Source organism: Parus major, chromosome 1 (genome assembly GCF_001522545.3).
Source record: "Parus major isolate Abel chromosome 1, Parus_major1.1, whole genome shotgun sequence".
Classification (NCBI taxonomy): domain Eukaryota; kingdom Metazoa; phylum Chordata; class Aves; order Passeriformes; family Paridae; genus Parus; species Parus major.
Genome location: NC_031768.1, coordinates 94,134,370 through 94,157,672, shown reverse-complemented (window position 1 = coordinate 94,157,672; position 23,303 = coordinate 94,134,370). Strand labels below are relative to the sequence as shown.

Below are 23,303 nucleotides of genomic sequence, written 5' to 3'. Positions count from 1 at the left end.
TGTTGGTAATTTTGACTTGTGAAAAATAACATTCAAAGTTTTGTGGGGGGAAGAAATGTAGCTATATGTGGGGTGGAGAGAAGATGGTGGTATTAGGTACCAAGATTTGATGCAGTTGGGTTAGGTGGACAGAGCTGTAGGGAGTCCACAGCTCTCCTGCCACACTGTTTAGTTTCTGGAACTATGAAAGTTCAAGAGAAGATGTGTCAAAGCTCAGTTCTCACTCAGTGGTGAGACCCTCTGGGCAGTGCTGCCACATTTCTGAGTCTCCTGTCCTCCATTCTCTGCTGCCTGTACTGTTACCACTGCTGCTGTTGTGGGCAATGTGTGTGATATGTGCCTGCCCAGGTCTGAACTCCTTAAGAGTGTGCATGTCTGGTCTGGCACAACTGTTTTAGCCTGGAAATTCATGCACTGTTTTGTGTTGAGGCTACATCCTCACATCGTAAGCTGCAGTGGGAAATAGTTTCCCCTTGCATTATGACGCCAGCAGGGAAGTATTATGTTGCACAATAAGGTTTGTACAAGCACCATATTCCTGCTGTGGTTTCTGCTGGCCAAAAAGGTCACAGCCTGCTTCCTCCAGTCGCCTGCAGATCTCCCAGGTGAGTGGCTTGCTTCTGCTCTGTGACTGCCCTGGGTCATCTCAAGCAGGGTGAGCAGTAAACAGCCCGAGTAAAGGGCCATTGCCAGCCTGGTTTGTGCAGCTGAACTGCTCGTGAGCAGCTGAAGGAGCATGACTTGAATAAGGGTGATGATGGGCTCCGTCTTCCCCTTTCCCCTCTTATTTAAGCAGTCACAGCCAGTGCTGATCGGGGATGTGTGATCAAAATACTCATAATAGATAACTGTGCTCTGAAATACAGAACCTGAAAAAGTAAACTTAGCTACCCCAAGACAGATGCATTGGCTCTACCCTGGTGCTTATTTCAGAATAGATGCTGTCTGTATTTGAATGTACATGCATGCAAAGTGTTTGAAAAGAGGCTTAGAAACAAACAGGATTCCTTACCACACCCTGTCATTGGCGTTTTTTCTGTTTAATTTGGAAAATACAAAATCTGCTTTTATAAAGATCCTTGCTGTGCTAGCAAATGTGTGTCACCCACCAGTTTGCTCCCTCCTGATCCAATGCTGGGAAAGATTTAGAAGAAAGAATGGAATAAATCATTCAAATTACTATGTTTTGCAGTGCCTGCCTAGCCAGATGAGTAGTTTTCTGAACACTGGGGTTGAACATGTCTTCTTGCCTATAAATTTGTGTCCAGTGGTTGACTGTGAGTCTCAGTGGATACTTTTCCCATGGTTGAGGAATTTACTGGGATGCTCCCCTCTCTCTGAGATTGCACATGCCAGCCTCGCCTTTCACAAAGATAATTATAGAATTGCCTTCCTGCCTGTTTTCACAAAACTTGTAAGAACTTGCAGGAATTTGCTTTCTCCGGCTTTTTTGTCAAACCTTGGCTCAATGGCTGTGGGCCAAGACAAAAACTCTGGGATCAACACACAGACACAGACATACACACAGACATATTGTGGTTGTCATATATAAATCTTTGAGTCCCTAAGAAGCAAAGACAAAGGGATGTGCACTGGGAGCTGCACTGTGGGCTCTGTGTGGGACAAGGAGTCACCAAGAGTGTCCTGAGAAATGGGGATATTGCCCATAGAAAGCAGGAGGTAGGAGGACTACAGCACCTTCTCCTTCCCTGCCTGTTTGAGCCTCCCTGCTTCAGTGCCACCAACACCAGGGGGGATGCTTGGTGGCTTTCTTTTTCTTTTGTGATGTAACCCAAGTTCAGCACAGTGGGCACTTGGAGAAACAACCTTAAAAGTACTAAGGGACAGGGAGGATTTACCCTATTTAACCACAAAGAGTTTTCAGAACTAAGAGAAATACTATTTCTAGTAACCCTAAGAGAAATATGATAACTGCAAGCATAAAGACAGAGGACTTTAGGTGAATGAAGGCTGTTCAAAGCCTTCAAAATTACCACTCTGGTGGTAATTCAGGCTGTGAAAATAACGAGCAGTTACATGTAACACTTCCCAAGTGTGGGAAAAGCATAGTTCAGTCTTGCATATTCAGCATGTGAAAAATAACTAGATGTAGAGACATGTAAATAAGCAGAAAAGCCACACATGGGCTTGCAGATGTTTTACCACATCAGTAATATTTGCATACTGTTCCTGGCGTTGCCATTTAACTTGGCCTGTGATTTGGGAAAAATCATCTTCCCGTTCTGTGCTTTGGCATATCTGTTTTCACTAGAGGCTGTGGCTGCCCTCTGACATCTCTACTCTTCTGTAGAGAAGTTGGCTTTTGTTTCTGATAAGCTTTGTAGTATTTTTTCCATTATATTTACGGAAGGTACTGGGAAATGGACTGTATTTTGTAGTTTCAGGACATAGTTTGAGTATCCTGAGTTTTATTAGATTCTCAATCTCAGACTTAAACCCAAAATGAAGAAGTGAGGGTTTAATGTTTAGGGTTTTAGCTCATGGTATAGGATGAGTTGGAGCAAGCTTTTCAGATATGGAGGTAAACCTGAGAAAGTAGAAGAGTCAGGCGTGGAAGTGCAGTGGTGTTTCTCAGAAACAGCCTCGCTGTAAGGACGATGGCTCGTGTCATGCTGTTAAGAAACAGCATCTCAGGGTCTGAAATGGAGCTTGAGTTTACAGGAAGGCCTTAGATGGCTTTTACCTTGAGTATGGGATCTGCTTTCATGATGATATTCAGCTATGTGGCACTTACAGAATGAGAATTTTACGGCGTGTGATAATTTAGTCTGTTACTTACTGATAGGCTCACCTCCCTTTGTGCAAATGAACCTTAAAGGGAGATGATATAATCATGTTAGCAATTGCTTTTGCTGAGAGAAATAATAGTGTTCTTTCCTATATCTTCGGCTGTTCAACAGTTCTTGTAAGAAATTCCACTTCTGAGGCAAGAACTTCCCTGCATATACCAGCATTTATTTATTTTTGGCTTTTCTGAGAATAGGTTTCAGCCACACTTCAGTAATGAGAGAAGAATGAAATGAGATTTTCTTTGTCCCCAGAAATGTTGGTTTTAAACATCCTTTCAGCTGAGTGGATGAAATTGTAAAATCAGGGTATGACAGTGATGCTCCAGAATTCTCCAGGGGCGTTTGAGCTTGACTTCATGGCTTCATGCAGTCTTTTGTGGCTGATACAGAGCCAATGAAGTAGACTTTTCCAGTTCATTTTTTCTGAAGCACAAAGCTAAGGAAAGATTGACTACAGAAGCATCTGCAGCTAATTTAGCAGCGTAATCCAATGAAGGATATTGCTGCAAATTGCTACAGAGACCTGGCATGGTTGGTGGTCAGGCCAGAGAAGAGTCTTTTGCATGGCTGTCAAAATCACAAGGTGCCTCAATCTCTTGTGTTTGTATTTAAACTGAAGGAGAGGCAGCACTTTTCTAGAGTTTTCCAGTGGTCTGAAATGGCAGATAATTTATCAGGAGTGAGGCATTGTTTCTCCTTTCTCTTTTCTTTAATGACCCCCAGGAAGCTTTTTGATCAAGGAGAAATAATTAGTGGAGCAGTATTTTGCCAACCACATTTAATGTTGGCAAGACAGCTGAGTCCTCAGTGCTTTCCTCAAGCACCTCACAGTCCAAATGGGCAATTGGAAATGGTTTCCTGGTAAAAGTCATGTCCAAACTGGTGAGGAGAGTACAGAGAATAGTTGATGTCTGAAGAGAAATGTGAGGGTTGTTTTTTTGTTTTAATTTTGTTCTTAAGTTCTTTCCACGAAAAGACCTGGCTGCCATTGCTGCTCTGATTTTTCTTCTTATCTCATTCCTTCCCTTCTGCTGTCCTATGTTTGAGTGATGGGATATGACCCCTCTTGGATTATTCCTGCCTCATTTCACAGTTCTCATATGTCTCTCTATTTCCTTCCTAATTTTTGTCATCATGTTTAAAAAAAAAACCAAAGAAACCCCTAAAATTCTTTGATGGCACCACATGGGCAGAAGGATGTCTGGAGGATCATGTCATTCTGTCTACACAATGCTTGGATCTCAGCCATTCTCTGAGTTCATTGCTTACATGACCTCTAAATATTTATTTTTGAAATGGGCTTATAAATTGTTACGATTGATTAAAAGACTCCTGAAAAATGTGACTTTTTCTAAACACATGCAGAATGGTGGTTGATTTTAACAAAACAACTTGTTTAGTTTTACGTGAAGTATCAGATCTATGCAAACCTATATGTTGTTTTATTCTTTAAATCTTGTGAGTAGAAGCTGAACAAGCAATATGCATTCAGAATGACCATTACCTTGGCAGCAACTCTCAACTCATATATCAACATTTCTAACATGAGATGCAACTATAATTTTCTTTCAACAGCCACATTTTGAGGGGTTTATTTTCTTTTGGTTTTTAGTGTATTCCCCTTGTGCTTTTGCTTGGACAAATACTGTGTCTTACATGATTAAAATCTAACTCTCTTACTAGTGTATATTTAAATTACGTTGTCCTGTATAAACAGGCAGATCTTGGCTCCAACTCTGCATTAGTATGTGAGACATCAGATTCTTAAGACCTCAGGTTAATTTGGAATCAGTTAATGGGAACTAATTGTCATTGCCTTGTGATGAAGGCTTAGTGACAGTATCTAAAAAGAAATACATAGGTGACTGTAAGAGTCAAACCCAGATATGAGTGTGGAGAAGCCTATAGGCTGAAGCTAATTTGTTGAGATATAAATGCTTATCCAGCCTTCCTTTCTTACAATGATAAACAGACAAAGCACCTTCATATATATTTGCCAGGTAAATATATGTGAGTAGGTTTGCCTCGTGGAATTTGAGTATGTATGTATAATATGTTTCAATTTGCTACTTGGAAATCTTTAATTTTTTCAGATACTTCATACCAGGGCTTATCCTACAAAACTTATCAGCCTGCTCCAAGAGGCATAAAGAGCCCTGTCAAACCCAGATTTATGACAGATTTTTATTTGCCACGGCTGAAGTTATGTGACAAGTATGGCAATGTAAAAAGTGAAATATTTGAGGGGGTAAATGGCTCAATCTGCTAATCTGCTTTCCAAACAGTACCTGAGAGTACAGATGATTTGCCTTGCCAAAATCAAGCTTTAGGAAAAGTAAATTTGACATCTTGTTTTGATGGTGTAAGTGGGTAAGGGTAATACTATTCAGCCAGAGTGTTTCATTATAATTACCAATTTAAAAAATAAAATAACACTTGAGAGCATGTTATTCCTCTAACATGATCCAAATCCAGCTTTCATTGGAAAGCCCAACTGTGTAAAATGAGCATGATTTTTGAAGTTAATACTCTTACCACACAGTACCTCCACACATAACAGCAATAACTTCTGTATAATGGGGTATTTCTATTGCTTTAATCACCACCTTTTGCACTCTTACTGGTCATTAGTTCTATAGATCAATTACACAAACATGGATTTATTAGTGCTGTAAAGCTGTGGGAAACAATGGGTCAAATTAGTGTCTTTTTCATAACAACAACCGGTCTGTTTTTATTAGACCTGTACATGGTGTGTCACTTTCTACAGTAAAAAGCAGTAAAAATATATGTGAGCCATTTCAGGTTGCTTTCATCACTTTTGAAATTAATTAATTAATAACCTTTTGAATTGTAGAAAACTTCCACTTGCTAGCAAAGTCTCAGTTCCTGATTTAGGGGATTTGAAAATCCCTTTTTACCCTAGAGTGTAATGTTCTTAAGTAAAAACAGTGCTTCTTCACACATAATGTTGACACAGTAGAGACCCCTGAGTTCCTTGAGAGGATAAGATATGCAAGATATGTGTGTCTTAATCTGACTTTCATAAACCAACTTCCTGCTGGACTGCAGCCTAAAATGCAAAACTGGTCAAAGAAACAAGTTTCTGATGCAAAATTAGCTACAGTAGTTAGTGCTTTTTGGATTTTAAGTAGTTAATCTACCTGTCAAACATGTTTTTGTAATGTACAAGGCTGTGCCACATCTACACAACCATGAGAATATCTTTGAGATGGTTAGAGACTTCAAAAGCTCTGTAAGTCAGTTAAAATCCATTTCTTCCCTCTTTTTTTTGTGTAATTTGCCATCAAATTCATTAAGTTCACCTCTAAGATGAACTAAGGATATCATCTAAGGCTGATGGATATGAATCTTACCTGCTACCCCTTACAAACCTGTTCTTAAGTTCAAGCTTAGATGTTGTTTCTCAATTTGATTGTCTTTCAGTAGCAATCAACTGTTTTATTTACAGCACTAGCAGATGTTTGGTATCTCATGGCTGTAATGCTCCTCAGCTGATGAAAAAAAAGATAGAAATTGTTCAACCTTAGAACCAAGAACATGAAGGACTTCTTAGAGGTGCATTTTAAGGAGTTGTTGAGTACAGAAGGTGTTTTTTTTAGTGTCCATTCCTGTGCTCTGAGAGGTGTGCTGCCCTGTCTTCCACGGGCTGCAAAGTCTGGGCATCGCCTTCTGTTGGTCTAATAAAGATAGTTCTTGCATAGCCCATCCAAAAACACCTCAAATGGATGGGCTACTGGGGCCAGGTCCTGGTGTGAGTGAAAGTGGCACAGTCATTCTGCCAGCAGAAGATAAAGAGAGGACTGTGTTGCTCCTGGGCATGCAGAGCCATGGAGTGGCATATGAATCCCAGGCAGTTACTTTGATAGTGCACAGGGAAAAGGAGAGGGGAAGGATTCTGAATCCTTAGGAAATATTTCTTCTTGATACATGCAGAGATTCAGTTTCCTTGTGCTGAGCTGGAGACAGCTGGTATTCCTCCAGACACTGAGGAAGCTGGGCGTCAGCACTGTCTGCCTCAGATAAGATTAATAACGTATAGATTCATGGGGAATGGAGCCTAATCTATTGGGATGCCACAGCAAGCACTCCCAGTGAGGAGGAGCAGCTGCCTGCTTTGGGCCTCCTGAGAGGAACGAGGGGAACCATCTGAGACAGACTGGGATTGACTCCTGTTTGTTCTGCAGGCGAGTTGCTCACACCTTGTAGCAGACAGTGTTGAATTCAGCACAGATCGTGTGATCATGTCCAATTCCTGGCTCTGTACACTTCAAAACTCTCAGAAAAATGACCCCACAACTGAACATAAGAACACAGCAGAAGGAACTTTTTTTCACCCTTGTATAGCAGACTACAAGAATGCTTAGTGAAATACAGGCTAACACAAGTCTTGACCAAGAAACCAGAACAGCGTTGTTTTTTTGAATTAAAATCCTCTGCTGTCACCTTTGCTTCCCATTTTCAGTCTGGAAGTTGAGAATTGTTTGATCTCTTGAATGTTTTCTGTCTTGTGCACAGGATGGAGGCTTTTGACCTATCTCTTTTACACCTTTTTTTGTCAGACAGAGTATTGTTCAGAGCCATGGAGTGATGGAGCTTTGTAGGCTTAAGCTCTTTTGGGCTCCCTTCTGGGGTCCTGCCTATGATCTTCCCAAGCTTGCAGTTTTGAAGCAGTTTTTAGGGTCAGCCCAAGGTGATGTACACTGTTATTTACCTTTCCACATCCTTGGATGCAGTTAAGAGGTATGGCATGAGTGAAGAATAGAAATTAGGAGGGGAATTCTAGATCACTTGAGGCTGCAGCATGTAAGTGCTGGTACTCTCACACATTCCTGGTGCAGGGTTCCCAGTCCCTGAGGCAGGGAGAGCAATAGCAGCTGTTCCTTTCCTGCTGGCTTGAACACGGTGTAAGTGGTGCTGCACCCAGGGGGTTTTAAATGCATCATTCAAGCTCTTCTGAAACCTGAACTAAATACTCAGTTGGTTGTCCAGTGTTAAAAAAAAAAAAAAAAAAAAATCAAATTACTGAGGCTTGCAAATCTGTGCAGAGACTACCTCTCCAAATAAAAAAGTCAGGTTTTGTGCCCTGTTCTGCAGGAATTATTTGATGCTTTTTCCTTTTTGAGGTTTGCAGGCCAGGCTCTTCAAGCATTGGTTTCACAAACAGTTACTGCTAAGCATGAATGACTGGTTTCCAGCCTGGAATAACTTTACATGCTCTGGAGAATGCCATTGCTTTTACCCAATTCTGTGATTGTTTACTGTTACAGATTATTATTGTAACTGTTGGGGTAATGACAACTGTAAAATGGAAAATCTGTGATACTGTTGGGTTAGCAGAAGCAAACAGAAAATAATGAACTAGATGCCTTGCTGGAGACGTGAGCATAGCTCTGTACCTCTCCTGTTGTCAAAGGAAATCCATTATTAGTCTCTTAAATCACATTTACTTCATTGCTCCTGCACAGAAGTGAGATGTGCATTTTTATCCTGCACAGAACAGTTTCACCTTGGAAAACTAATCTGATTCATACTTTATTTTAATTGGGTTGGGTTTTGTCAGCTTTATGGGATACACTGGGGTAAGGGACATGTGAATTTACTTCTCTTTCTTTCCCCCAGCTTCTTAAGTGCCTGTCTTTTAAAAAACTTAGGTAACAGCAATGAACAGCTGGCAGAGTTGGGCTGCATTTGGCCTGGTGGTGTAGCAGGGCGGGATTTGGTACCACTTCACACAGGTAGGAGCTGCCAGGAGCAAGTGTGTTTCCACTCCTGTGTGACAGTGCCTCTAGCAGGGACCAAAGAACCATGACTGTCCAGACCCTGAGCAGGGGGTGCAGCAGCTCACCCCATGGAGAAGGGGACAGGGTTGGGTTTTGCAGAAAACAAAGCATTTTCTACATGACAACAAGGAGAAGTGTTCCAGCTCAGAATTAGAGCTCTGCGTCTCTTGCCCTCATTCCCTTTCCTGCCATCACTGCCACTGGCTTCAGTGGTATGTGCTGGCTGCCCTTCTCTTGGGTTTAGCCCTTGCTGCTTGAATACTGTCTTCAGGGGTTTTCCTGGTCCTTTCACATTGTCTGGAGCTTTTTCTGGTTTTTACATCACTCTTGGCAGAAGGTTTGGTGTCTGCTATGGCTGTTGGATGGGGACAGTGTGCAGCCACCTCTGCAGGTCAACATTTAACTGATACTGGGAACTGCAGTGTCTCAGTAGAAGCAGGGAGAGTACTGGGGCAGTTTAATGTTTTCATTTCCATGCAGTAGCAAAACACTGGTGAATTCATGATGCAGAGGAGAATGCACAGGAAAATTTGTGTGCTTTCTGAATTTAAAGATATAAATGACATCATGTTATGGGTCTTATGATGTATTAACTCAAAACTTGCTAATTTTGGGATCTGGTTCTTCATTTGCCATGTATTTCTATGCAAGTTTTTTCAGACTTTAGGCATGACTCCCTTAAGCCTGGATGATACAGAAAATGTATATGACAGAAAATGTATATGTGTTAAATCTTGAACATCCTGCTTTTATCTTGTCATGTTATCTCACATTATTATGCTAGTACATTGCTGAACTTCTTCACAAAATGCTACTGTGGTTTATCTTTATTATAATAGAGAGCTATTTTAAATTTAAATGCTTTATCAATACAAAAACCCCTTCTTTTGTAATTAGGAATGTCTTTGTGCTTTTAATTAATACAAGTATTGAAGAGATATTTGGTTTCTGATACTATATTTGGCATTCTACAGCCACATGATTTTAGTGATACATAGTTGAAATGTCTTTTGAAAGCCTCTAAAATAAAAATAGAAGAGAAATTAGATTACCTCTGAGACTTAGAAGAACTATTGAAGAATTTATCAGAGCAATGTTATAGTGTGCTGTAAAACGAGTCATGTTAGTCTCTGAATTGATCTGAGATATCTGGGGATTCAGAGTGCTGTACTACTTGGATTAATTAAAATGAAGTCAGCTGAAACCTTCACTATAATCAGAATAGTTCCCCAGGGTTATACCTTCATTACAGTCCTGGTGTGGCCTTCTAGTCCTGACCATTGCTGAGCTAAGTTATTAGTTCAGTTTAAAACAAAAACAAAAGGATAAAATGACCATGACAGTACTTAATATATTTTTTGGTGTTTTTTATTGCTATGCTGGGCGGTGTTTGGTATCATTAACTGTATATAGCCATTCTTTCTGCTCCCAAAGGCAAACAGTGAGAGACAAAGTATCTCTGATGTGAGGGTTGTGCTGTTTCCCGTATTGTAAGACATGGAATATTTTACAATTGCTGTTTTCTGTATCTTTGGCTAAGGTGCTGATCTCCCTCTGCACATGTGCTGCCTATCTCATCCCTGTTGTGCTGTGGGTAGTGTTCTGCTGCACAGGCCTTTCCTTATCAGTAGTCCTGCAGTAAATCAGCAAGGTGGAGACTGCATTTCCCAACAGGGTCTCGAAGGAAGAACTCACATCACATCATGTGAATTGGTACAGGATACCACAGGACATCTGCCTTATGAGGCTGTCTCCGGAGTTCAGCACCTAGATAAAGCACTGCTTCTGTCTCTCCCAGCCCATGTATATTCTGGCCCCAGCTTTGCAGAGTCTGTCAGCAGTTTGTCCTTGAGCTGGATGCAGTAGTGAAACCCTCTGGATAAGACTAACCCTTATCTTTCTCTTGTGTCATGTCAGGGGCACTCTCCCAGAAGCTGCTGAATAGCAAAGACATGACAAAGAAGCCTTTGATTGTGGCTGTCAATACTGGAACCTGGAGATTGTAGCTCAGAACCAAAATGCATCCTATTGAGTTGTGGCTCTTATAGAGTGAGCCCCAAGTTTGTTCTTCATATTACTGATCTGAATCCCCATAGAACTTTACTTAGGTTATTTAGGCTCCAACAAACCCCATTAAGGGATATTTTTATATCTGGGGTTGGTTTGGGGTTTTTTCTGCAGTAAGACAAACTCAGGTTTGCTAGTGGTTTGCTAAAGGCTAAGCAGTCCCTCTCAGTGCATCAATGCATACTCCCAATCTCTTTAGTGTAACAATGCAAATACATGCACCTGACTTCCATGCAAATAAATCCTCTAGAACTCCCCCCTCTGACCATGTGCACTGGGCATTTACACAAAAGAAATACAGCTCATCTATGTAGTGCTTCACCAACAATTGTAAAATAGAATATTGACTGCTTAGTGCATACCATGCACATCATGAATTATTAAAGAATAATGCACATCAGTATTCCAATGGTAAAAATATCTTCAGTGTTAGCAGCTCTGTTTAAGTGACATGTCACAGGAAAGGAAGATCTAGCTGTGCCTTCTGCAGTGATCACTCCATACCCTGTACTGTTTGATGAAGCCTGGCATTTCATTTGTTTTGTGTCAAGGAGCAAACTTGATGGGAAACCCACCTTGTACGTTTATGACAGGGAAGTCTAAAATGGAGGAATATCCAGGCTCCCACAGAGACTTGAGAAATTCTTTGCCCACGAAAGGAGCCAGTCTCTGGGAAGACTCAATAAACCTATAATTAGACTACATGCTGTCCACCTCAGACAGCTGGAAGTAAGATGAAAGTTAGTGTGAGGGGGAACAAAAGCTTTGTTTTTCCCCCTTCAAGAGCCTCAAGCTGCAAAAAAAAGGTCATGTAATTTCAACCTCTTGGTGTTTGCTTGTCTGTGTTGAGAAACTCTATCACAGCCTGGTCGTCTCTCCTTCTAAGTGGGTTGGTGCTGGTGAGTGGGTGAATGTACAGCAAGGAATGTGCAGCCTCTTGGCTTGGCTGAGTGAGAGGAACTGCACAGCACCAGCAAGTGCTCGAGCACACGAGCCCTGACACATCATCCCAACCCTTCATTTTTCTCATCTACTGACAAGCTCATCCTGTGCATCCTCACTTTCTTCCCAAGTGGGACTTCCTTGCCTCCCCCCTCTTTTAGGCAGCTGTTGTGAGAGGGGACATACATCAAGTTATATTGGATGACATCTCTAAGCGTTGTCTGAGCAGAAAAGAACACAGTGACAGGAAGAGTCGCTGCTGCTCATTTGGTATTTAAATTGAGTGTTCTTAAAGGCAGACAAGATGGTGCAAAATGCCTATTTTTACTGTACTTAGTACATGATTTTTAAATTGTTTCTTTAGGGAGAGTATCTAAATTATTTTACATCCATTTAGAGATTTATTTTTTTTTTTTTGGTCCTTCGTTCTTATATTCACCCACTATATTATTAGTGGTTAAGAAAAGTGCCTGAGGACTGTGCTAAAATACAACCATGTTGTAAACACTATTATTTTTTTTTCAATGTTATTTGTGCTAGGGATTGAACTCTCTTCTCCTGTTGAAGTGAATGCCTGCAGGTCAGATTGGTGTACTAAAAAGCTAGTAATGAGTGAAAAGTGAGAAAGTTCACCTCCAAGGATTTCTTCTAATAGGACTATGTTTCAATTTATGTAAAATTGTAATTTACTGTTTTGCAGCTGTCTATATGCACTTTTGCCCTCTGGTGTTTGAGACAGAAGAACTCAAGTGTTGTTGGATTACTTTCTGTGGCATTTTAGCATCAGTAGTGGTCACTGTCAATTTATTGCTATTGAAAGAATTTTGGGCTTATGTAATGGAAGATAAGAAATTTGTGTCAGTTTTACATAATCCAAATTTTAACTGTTTCTTCATGCATAGCTTAATACTGCACTACACAGGTGGGATTGTCATTGGAAATTACTTTAAAGTTGACAAATTTCATCTTTTCACGTGAATTAGTTGTATACCCATCCTGAATAATCACTTAAGTAAGGACTGAGAGCCAGAAAATTGTACTGAGTGGGACCACAAAGTTGTGGGGGCGAGAAGTAGGACACTGGGTGTAGCAGATTGTGGTCTGCTTGCAGTTTTCATGAGTTTAGAGCTGGCACTCTATGTGGTATTGCAGGCCTGAAGAGTACCTCACTGCTCAGTGGATTTCTTGTCCTGTGCCTTACTGTGCTGAGTTGTGAGCACGAAGATTTATTGTGCTTTGAGTAGGCAACAGTCAATTTGCCACAGTTAAAAGTAATATTCTATAATGCAAAATGTGAAAACCAGTGTTGGAGATCTTTCTGTCAGTCCCAACACTTGCATCAGGCTGAAAAAAAAATGCAGATGATGGGTCTATTCCTTTCCTCAGGGCAGACTATTTTCTGCAATGAGATATCACTCTACCAGCAGGGCACCTTATGGAAAGATTGTGTTGTTAGGTATTTTCCCTTCCTATTTTTGAGAGATGGATTTGTGAAAGCAGGTCAGACAAAGGAGTATGAACTTTGATTTCTTTCCCTGTCCTTATTGCAAGTAAGTCTCAGGGGAAAGTACTGTTTAGCAGAATGACTATAATTATTAAATTAATTGTTTGCTTAATTGTAGTTTTGGGATTTTCTGTGTCTATAGATATCTCTCTTTCCTATACAGCATGTATTGGCATATCATCATCAATCCCTTCCTGGAAAGTATATTCAGAAGTTGTGGCAATAGTCACTAAAGGTTTTGAATGAAAATTTTAGTGCAGGATTTAGGGCAGAGCTCCTTCAGCAGTTGTAGCGCCTGTCTCCATACAAAATTGTGTGTTCCTCCTTTATGCAGGTATACACACAGGGCTCTACCAAAGTACTCACAGACTGACTCCAAGTGCCACCTTTACCCTCCTCACACTCTTCCAAGCCCCTTTGGGGTGTCCCAGCCTCGATGCCAGGTGCAGCACCAGCTGTGCATTGGTGGTGGTGGATGTCTTGGGTCCTGCAGGTTGACTGCAGAGCTGTGTAGCATTGGTGCTGTGGCACCTGGCAGGACCTCTTAAGTTAAAGGTCCTTCTTTCTGTATGAGTTGAGGTATGCTTTGACTCTCCCCAAAATCCCACCTTGTTTCTGTCTGTTCAGCTTGGCAGGGAGGGAGAAAAGTCCCAGGGTTGTTTGTTGTTTGGTTGCACCAAAAGATAGCCCCCAAGGCAGAAGGTAAATACAGCGAGTAGAGCAGGGATGTGACTGCTGGTGGGACTTATTCCCCTGGTGCTGTTTGGATTTACCCATCTGGCTCTGGCCCTGCTCACACCTGTCAGCTGAGAGGAACAGTGCCAAAGCAAGGAGTGAGCGAATGTCCTCTTGGAGCTTTGCCTGGCCAGCTGACAGCATACATCATCAGCCAAGCTTTCCCTTCTTCCACCTCCACAGCCTTGAACATGTCATTCAATATATATGGCCATGCCACTACCACAGGGAAGGAAGGTGGGTTTCAACCCTATCAGCTCCTCTAATAGAATGGAGGGTTTCAGTTTTTCTTACATGAGAGGAGAAAAAAAATTAATTTTCTTCTTTTAATTTATATTTTTAAATTTTTTTTTTCACTTCCACGGTGGTCTCCACTAGAATGGACATACCGTGCCCATTGAAGACCACACCATAGCAAGACAAAGCTAGCTCATGGTGCTGGAATTTTTTAATGGAGTTTTATTGAGGAGAGAATAGGAAGAGGAAGAACCCACCAAGTAGGATTGGTCCCAGAAAGAGGTTAGAAGCAGATGGAGGTTTGCCTGCCTTAGAACATGAGGCCTGTTCACTCAAATGTGCTTCTTTCTAGCTTCTTCTGGTAATGTCATCCTTGTATTCATCATCATGCTGCCATTTTCCAAAGCTGTCATCCTGTCATCCCTATGTCAACAAACCTCCCACCAGTTTGGGTGACAGACACATTTTAGGCTCCGCTCCTGTGGGGAGGGTGTGATGACCCTTCCTTCAAAACAAGCCAGTCCCTGTCTGCCACTGTGACATGGCAGTGCTCCTGTCCATCTGCCAGGGGGTGTTTGGGAACACTGCTTTAGTAAGCTCAGGCACATCACTACTGCTTCTTTTTGAGCCAGCCCTCCATCTCTGATATCTTTAATATTGACGGGGGAGTAAGTAATATTTCCCCACGTGCAAATGGAGATTACTACCACAAAGTGTCACAAAACCTAAATTGATTCATTAAGCAGCAACTTTAGGCAAAACCTGAACATCTAGAATTTATAAAGATGCATTTTTCCCCTTTTCTATCAGTGTATAACTACTGTTTATAAAATATTTTTTGGATCTTAGACTGCACTAGATGCTTTTATTACTGTGACACCTTTAACTTGCCAATAAATTTAATAAATACATTTGTAGTACTTCAGTAACCCTCCTTTAACAGCCTTGTCTTCAAGTTGTCACAATATAAACCTTCTGGATGAATGAATTATCACATGCAACACAGCCTAGTTGGTTCCATGGCATGCTACCATAATTTTCATTTGTTGAAGAGTCTTGGGACTGCTAGAAAGGTATTTTGTGTGAAATGGATGATGTTTATGACTTCTGTCAAATAAACTTAACACTCAAGACTCCAAGCATAAATTACTAAGCAAAATCAGAAGCAGAGGAGGAAAATATCTTATACACAGTTGAGAGTAAGCAAAATGAGGTTTTCAACAGATAAGACTTTTGCCAACTTAGAATGTTTTACAGCCTAATGCATGACATCGTTTAACAGCAGCTATATTAAGAAAAGACAACCTGAAAGAAGTACAGGAATTCACCCAGTCACCTTAGCTGAACTCACAGTGACTTGGTGACCTCTCTTGCTCTTTGTTTACTTTTAATCCAGAATCCATCTGCCTTTCTTCAGTTGCTTCTGCTAAGGTTTTTATGCAGTGATTATGTTGTTGAGAATATTTTTGTGCTGTCCCATCAGTATTTGGAGCTTTGGATCAAGAGGACCTTCCTACTCAATTTTTTCATGTTAACATTCCTGTGGTCTTGCTGTGGTCATGTTGCATTAGAAAGTGTGTGTGTGTCCAGTGCTAAATCCATGGCTCCAGAATGTCTTTACATGACAACATTCTCCTCGTGCTGGATCCACACTACAGTATCATGATGCCCATGTGACCTGAAGTATGTTAGGATCTCCTTACACACAGGTATGCAATGATGTATTCTGTCCAGAGATGTATTTTTTTTTCCTTAAGAATCACAACAAGCTAAAATGGTGCTGAGGAAAACTGTTGAGCCATATGTGTTTTTAAAAAGAGAAGCAGTGCTGAACCAGTGTACAGCATACAGTGGTAAGGAAACCAAATACAATATGATCTGTAATGTTGCCTGTACTCTGAAGCTGATCAACTTCTTTGGAACTATAAAGAGACTTGAGAACATACTCATTAATTATTATTTCTTTTACTTATATCTGTTCCATTTGCAGCTGCAAACTTGCTGCTGTGCTTATATTGTGCAAAATAATGTGGCTGAAACATCACTCAGCACAGATAAATGCATGCCAGTATATGTAATCAGTGTGCACATAGCCACACATTTGGGGTTCTCTCATTTTCAGGATGATACAGTCTACTGGCATGGCTCTGTGCTTTTTACAGTAATTTAAGCAGGTAAAAATCAGATAGTGTATATTCTATTGCACATGCTGATACCCTTTTATTTTCCCACTTCTTATAGACAGTGATAATGAGAATTGATATTTTTACATGAAAAATTGCTTTATCCAAAAATACCCTTAATGCTGACATGCAGAACTAGTGTAGCAGAAGAAGCATATCTGGTCCAAATCAGCAATTGCTCTGTAATTACAATGACAGTAGAAAAATGAAGCAACCTTACCTTAGCTCAGGAGAGTCTTTTTGCTCTATCCCAGGCAGTTTCCTCTCCTTATTCAACTGAAAAGGGAAAATCCACTTAAATAAAGAAAGATAAGGACTGGAAGAGTGAGGGATTTAAGGAGTTCTCATCTGAACTGCCGATCCACTTGTTTTTAGCAAATTGCAAAAAGCCTCGATCCAGCAGTAGCTCAGAGCCACTTTCCTATCCTCGTGTGTTCTGTGGGCAGAGAATCTGCAAGAATAAACCTGAGACGGTGCTGCAAGAGAGAGACAGCGGGGGGGACCTTGGCACGGAGTTGGACCAAACTCTAAATATAGCCCAACCCACTTTCTGTGCAATTCTCTTCATACTCTGAAGGCAGATGACCTTGTCAGAAAACTGACCTCCTGGTATGTCCCCCTCTTAGCAGAGAGAGGATCTAAGGGAACAGGACTGCAGCATAAAGGGACAGAAAAGGAATCCACCATCTGCTTGCAGCAAATGAATTTAGGTATGAGCTCTTATTTTCCTGGTAGTTAGAACTGATTGATTAATAATGTGCTTTATTTGATCATTTAAACAAATGAGCTGCGTGTCACTTCAAAAAGGCCTGTGCAGATGAGAGATTGCATTGTAATTGTTAGTATTAAATAGAGAGCACTGACATAGATGACAAGCCCGATTCCTTTCCTTCTCTCAAAAACCTTAATGCATCAGTGTGCAGTATTGCTCTAAATGCTTCTCACTATAAAAAATTACCCCTCCTTTAACTTGCTTTTATAATAAGTAAGACTTTTTGGAACAGTGAGTTAAATCCGCAAATGTATATTCTAGTACATATAAATTTGAGATGCTAGGATAGCTTAAAAGGGGATGAGAACCTGCAATATCAGAGATCAAACTGCAGAGAAATGTGAAGTATATGCAGAGGAGGAGGAAGCAAAGAATAAGAGGCATAGAAACATAACCCTTGTGCCTTAGATAAGGAGCTGGTTTTAAACAGATGTTTTATAATCTGGGGAATTTGCCACTCTAAACTCTGTGTGGCAACATGTCAGGGTATTTTGTTCTTAGCCTGAAGGAGAGTTTAACTTGATATGAGTCAACCTGATACTCTGTCAAATGGAGAGCTCATACTTCTATGTCATATGAAGGCTTCTAAATAAAAAAAGCTGCAGAAATCAGAGCAGCTCAAAATGTCAACTCTATGTTGTGTGTAAAGATGGGTAGGAGATTTGGGATAAATGACTGTTTGCACTGTTGTTCTTCAGTGGGATGTATTATTTGGTGGTGACATCTGTCTGAGTGTATGCTACATTATATGTGTGCGTGAAGTTTTCCATGTTTAGAGAAACCTGAGAAAAATCAGGACAGTGATAACTGCATACTGCAGATGTGTGCATCTGCAAAATATCCATGAGCCAAAAAGGTGGGAATGGTATCAGTAGTCAGTAAAGTAGCAATGTGTCTCTGTGAACAATAATTTGTGCTGTTAAGTTTCTGTGAAGTGTGCTATATATCCTTTTTAATTGCAGCCTACTATTTTTGGCAAGTTCCACTGTGTAATTTTATCATGATCTATAGACTTGAAGTACACAGGATCAGCCAGATTCTCTGTGTTACCCTCACTGCAAGAACTGCAGCTGTGAGCCACAGCTGCTTCCCAGTACAGAGAACAGTAAAAAAAGCACAAATCACTGGCAGTATTAAGGGAACTATCACATCTGGGACCATGCTACATTCCTGGCTAAAACTTGCTCATAGTCAGACCTAAGCTAGACCCCACCCACTAAGTAGTTTTATGGATTTATCCAAGTTCATCTTTACTCTCAGTTTACCTATTTCTTCCCCATTAACACAAATAAATGTTTGAAGTTCATATCATAACAAATGAAGAATGCTGTTTGATTTTGCAGAGGGGACCTGAACAAGGATCAAGTCCACCTCCAGATATGTGTATATTAAATAGCATACTAACACTGTATAATTCTGAATGTACAGGTCACCAACATCACTAAACATGGATAGCACTGTGCTCTCTGTGCTCCAGGGTGGTACCCTCATGAGAGCCACACCAACCCTATCACATCCAGCTCCACAGTGCCACTGCCAACTCTACTCTCCCTAGTGCCAGGGTATTGAATTCACCACGGATCCCTTCGTTCAGAGCAAGAAGGTGATGAGGATAAAGGAGGGAATATATACTCCTCCCCAGCATGAGGAGTATACTTTTCACCCTCTTTTTCACCAGCTTTTTGCCCTCTGCAGAAAACAGCAGCTTCCATACATGATAGATGGGTAGTTCTTAGAAAAAGAACAGCAACAGTGCTTGGTGGGTCTTAAAGCACAGGTGTAGCCATACTGTGTCAGGGACTGGGCCATGCACTTCTCCCATAGGAATATTGTGGAGAAGGAGTCATTTCTTGCTCATACAAATAATACACTGGTTGGCTTTGGGCAGGGAGTTAATCTTTGGGGAGGCTTTTATAGAGTGGTGCTGGTCAAGTGTACAGGGCTCTAAATGTTGCGTGACCAACCCCCATGATGCAAACTTCCTGGAGGAAGGGGAAAAGGCTTTAAAAGTGGCCATATGTGTTCATCAAGATGGATGGAAAAGTGTATTGTTTGACAGCTGTACACGCTCAAGTTCTCTTTAGGATGACTTTAATTTTTCTGTCTGCACCGTGAAGAGGAAAATGCAGTAGAGTCTGGCCCTAGTTTGTGCCTAGCTTTAACTTGTGTTTTCCTTATAATTCTGAATAGTTTTTCTGCTTATTTGTTGACAGTTTTAAATGCCCAGCTTTCTTTGGTACCATTTCCTCTGGAATGAGTTGGATGTGACTTTTCCAGAGCCCAGGCAGTTTCCTCTCCCAGATGCCTGTGTAGAGTTTGGGATGTATTTCAAGCCAGGCTCTTGGGATTCTCGCTCAACACAGTTAAATATTCTGTAACTAGTATGTGTGAGCTGATTTTTCTTTTGATTAACCCCAAATTCCTAGACATTTGTAGTTGTTTAAATATCCCATGGAGCATTTACAGGGTGAGATTGTGAACCATAATGGCTCGGACAGTTTCCAGTGTGGTCAGCTGTATCCTGGCTTGCCCTGTTCCTCTGCTTTTCAGAGTTGGATAGCGTTGTCTTATGAGTATAAACTGTTGCACAGGATTGCTGGCACCCTTTTGAATGGTTTCTAAACTGACTGTATGGTGTGCAATGCATGGCATCTATCTGAAAGAGAAGCTCTTTTTACAAGGTTAACATTTATAATGTTCATCCAGTAGATTGGGAAGTAGCCAAAACCCCGTGCTACTTAAACAAAAGAGTCTTCCACTTCCCCATCTCTCTAGAAATATGCTTTTGAATTAAACTTGGAGTTATAAGGAGATTATAGGAAGTTTCAGCATGAAGGATAGTTTTTCAGAGAACAAAAGAAAAAGATCAGAGTGAAGTGATTTGTGGATGTTATCTCAGCCTTTACTTATGATACCATTGATGAAGGGTACAAACAACAGAACTGATTTGTACCCTGTGCTGAAGTCCCTGGTTGCCTGGTTTTGGCAAGCTCATAATGAAGAAATTAAATTGGATGGCAAACAGTAAAAGGACCTGTCATATTCCTATCATGTCAAATCTTAATGTTTGTCCTTTGCTTATCATAGGTTTTAAAACTCCAGTGGATAAATGAATACTGAGTTCTCTCTGCTTACCTTGGTGATGCTGTTTTCCATTGTCTGAGGCAGAAGTAGGATATCATATTCAACCTTTACCTAGTAGGTGAAAAAGTTACTCTTATTAAAAGGGGAGTGGCCTACTTTTTACCTCTGATCAGTCATGTTCTGTGGCTTCTCTGTCATCTTTCTGTCTTACAGGCAAAATATAACAATGAAAAATTATGAGTAGGGTGAGATTGTAGCTATACTACAATCTGGGCCTAGCCTTGATCATATAAAATTAATTCTCCCGTGCTCACATGCATACAAGAGAGAACTTCTTCTGTCTTATTCTCTGATATGCTCTTTATTTTGTATCTTAATTCACTCCCAGTCAGCAAGTCATGTCAAAAATTAGTTTGGAAGTACCTGTTTTAAATATTAATGGAAAGTGTTTAAAAAAGGGGAGATGTAGTTGTTAGAAGTGTATTGTGGGAAGTCCTTCGCATTGCAGATAGTTATGTCTGTGATTAAAAAAAAAAAAGATTATCATATCAGAGTGTAGTGAAAATTAACTTGCTATTATTCCATTAAGACCTATTCTTTTTTGCTTGACTGGACAGTGATTTTAATTTAAATTATCCATCAGTTTAAAGAAGAGGATCCTAAACTGAATATCCTGTCACAGGATTTATCAGGTAAAAACAGTTGTTTTTGGTAGAAATACCTTTTGAATGGCCCCAGGAAAGGGTTTGCATTTTTAGAAGAATGTTGTCTTTGACTTTATAGTACAAGCTTTTGCCAGTCCTTGGAACTATTACAGGAATTCCTACAGAGCAGCTTGGCACAGGCTTAGCCTGGCTGGAGTTGAAGAAGTTGATGCTATCTGAATGTTACCTATGGGGACAAAGTGGAAGCTCATTTGATTCTTTGATAGAGCTGTGTCTGTGCTGACTCCTACATTGTCTGCACTTCAGCTGTGTCTCACAAGCACACTTGGAAATACCTTTTTTCAAATACCTTGGGAGGTAAAGTCTGCAGTTTGAGGCATCCTCACAGACATCAAAACACACTGTTCTGGAATGTGCTTGTTTTGAGAAAGGATTCCTTAGTTTGTAGTGATTGGAAGGCAAAACTGCCCAGACCATGGGGACTGCGGATGGTTTGGGATGATGGAGCACTGGTACCATGTGTAATTCTTCTAGAGGTTGTCTCAGCCTGAGCAGAGAGGCAGCTCTGTCCTCTGTTGCAGTAGGCTGATAAAGTCAGAGGAATGGTTATTAACTGGTAATAACCTGCCACAGAGCTTTCTGTGCAGCTTTGTGCTTCCTGGTGGCAGTAACAGGCACCAGTGCATCAGTGTTCCCTCTTCAGTTCTAAATGGTCAAAAAACCCAAATATTTTAAGGCCTTATGAATGAAGGCACTTAATTTGATTCATGTGTCCATTTTGCAGAAGCTAAACTACAAAAATTGCCTAAGTTTTCCACTAAGCAGTAATGTTATATCTTTTGATATAATTAAATATTATTTTCTCATTACTTGTGAGTAGATTTTCTTGTACTGATTTCTAAGACTAGATCTTGTCTTACTCTACTGTTTTAAATTATTTAACTAATCCTTATTCAAGGAGATAAGGAGAGGTTTTGTTGTCTGGGGACTTTTTTCTGTAATGTGATATCTGGATTTCTCAGTTGTGCCACTCATTGCACTTGATGAATGCCTGTGATGGAGAGAATTACTTATTTTTTTTGAGTTGCCAGGGGACCCTTTCTAATTTAGCCAGAGCAATCTGAGAAAATAAAAGGGTGCTGACACTGTTGTAGCTATTTTTAATGCAATGGTTATGTGGTGATCTTCCCAAGGACAGATTGCTTTTGTGTCTAACATTTTTATCTCATTTACAAGAAATTTCTAAAATATTGCCATGATAAATAGCCAGCAACTCATCTGAAGAACCATATTAATAATAAAATTTCCATTCTTAGCCATTCTGTGGTCTAAGAATCCCCAAAGAAGCTTCATAGCTATTGCTTGGCCAGTTGGCTTTGCACCGTGGGCTCCAGGGTATCTGAGCTATTATTAGGCTTCTCAGCAGGAAAAATCAAAGCCTACTGAGAGGGAATTCAGGGAGGAATGACCTGGTAGACATGAAAGAGATCCTCCTTTTGGGGTTAGCTGTGCTGGTGACACACAGCTGAGTAATTTGGGATTTGTCCAGGAGATGGTTTGGACTGCTGTGAAATGCTGAATTCTGTACCTCCTTCTCCCACTGCTCTGCAGACCCTTACCCTTTTGTCAGGGAAATGTGTTAATCCTCTCTTCTGAGTTAGCCAGCCCACTGCTGCATTTAGAAGAGCTCACCTGTTGTTTGGGTACTGGTGGGCAGCGTGGCAGGACATGCTGCCCCCCGTGCTCTGTGCTGCCTCGAGGAGTGGTACCGTAGGGCTGTGGGGTAAAAATGTTCTCATTGCCACTTTTAGCCCAGCTACTGTGGTCAGCACAGCTCTGCTGGCAACAGGAGCCCTCTCAGCTGAGCAAGGATGAACAGGGACTTGGGAACCAGTTTTGCTGACAGCTGCTACATTTTACAGAAATTGAACTGACCTTGCACTGTGTGTACCTGATGGGACATGCAGGAGAGATGCAGTGAGAAAAGTTCCAAGAATTGCACTGACCTTGAGATTACTTAATCTGATTCAAAATTGAGGCCAGATTTTAATAGCAAAACTGAGAATAATAAGGAAGTCTCGGATTTTTTTTTTTCCCTCTAACCTCATCTCTGCCCCTCTTCTCCCTTCCTCCCAAAGAAAAATGGCAAGTAAGAAAAGTCTCAAGATGTGCCCAACAGACTTGGCCTTTTATTTGTGTTAAATATGTTTCAATCTACTGAATTTAGTAGTGGGAGCCCTGAAAAATATTTTGCCCAGATTAATGAACACAGATCAGTACAATTTCATCAACTAGTAAATAAAAATACCACTTCCAAAGCAGCCTGAAATTAATCCATCACAGCACGCCCAAACTGAACTATGCCCACCTACAGAATAATGGCAAGCACATAATTTCCTGTAACATATCTGAAACTAGAAAAAGAGCATAACAAATACAAAAACCTGTTTCCACAGTGTACTGAACTTTTTATTAAAAATTAGGAAACAGAGGCTATACT

The 23,303-nt window shown here is 40.7% G+C and overlaps 1 protein-coding gene across 4 annotated transcripts in view; it reads left to right on the top strand.

Annotated features, from left to right (window-relative positions):
* Nucleotides 1–23,303, top strand: part of CMSS1 (cms1 ribosomal small subunit homolog) — a 220,828-nt gene that overhangs the window by 172,081 nt on the left and 25,444 nt on the right. Inside the window, exon 1 of one of the 4 annotated variants that reach the window (XM_015621625.3) lies at nucleotides 16,876–16,992. The exons of the other annotated variants lie outside the window; for them this stretch is intronic. Coding sequence (XP_015477111.1) covers nucleotides 16,983–16,992 — 10 coding nt within the window. The 5' untranslated portion in view covers nucleotides 16,876–16,982. Of the gene's footprint in view, nucleotides 1–16,875; nucleotides 16,993–23,303 lie in introns of those variants that run through there. 4 annotated transcript variants of the gene reach the window in all.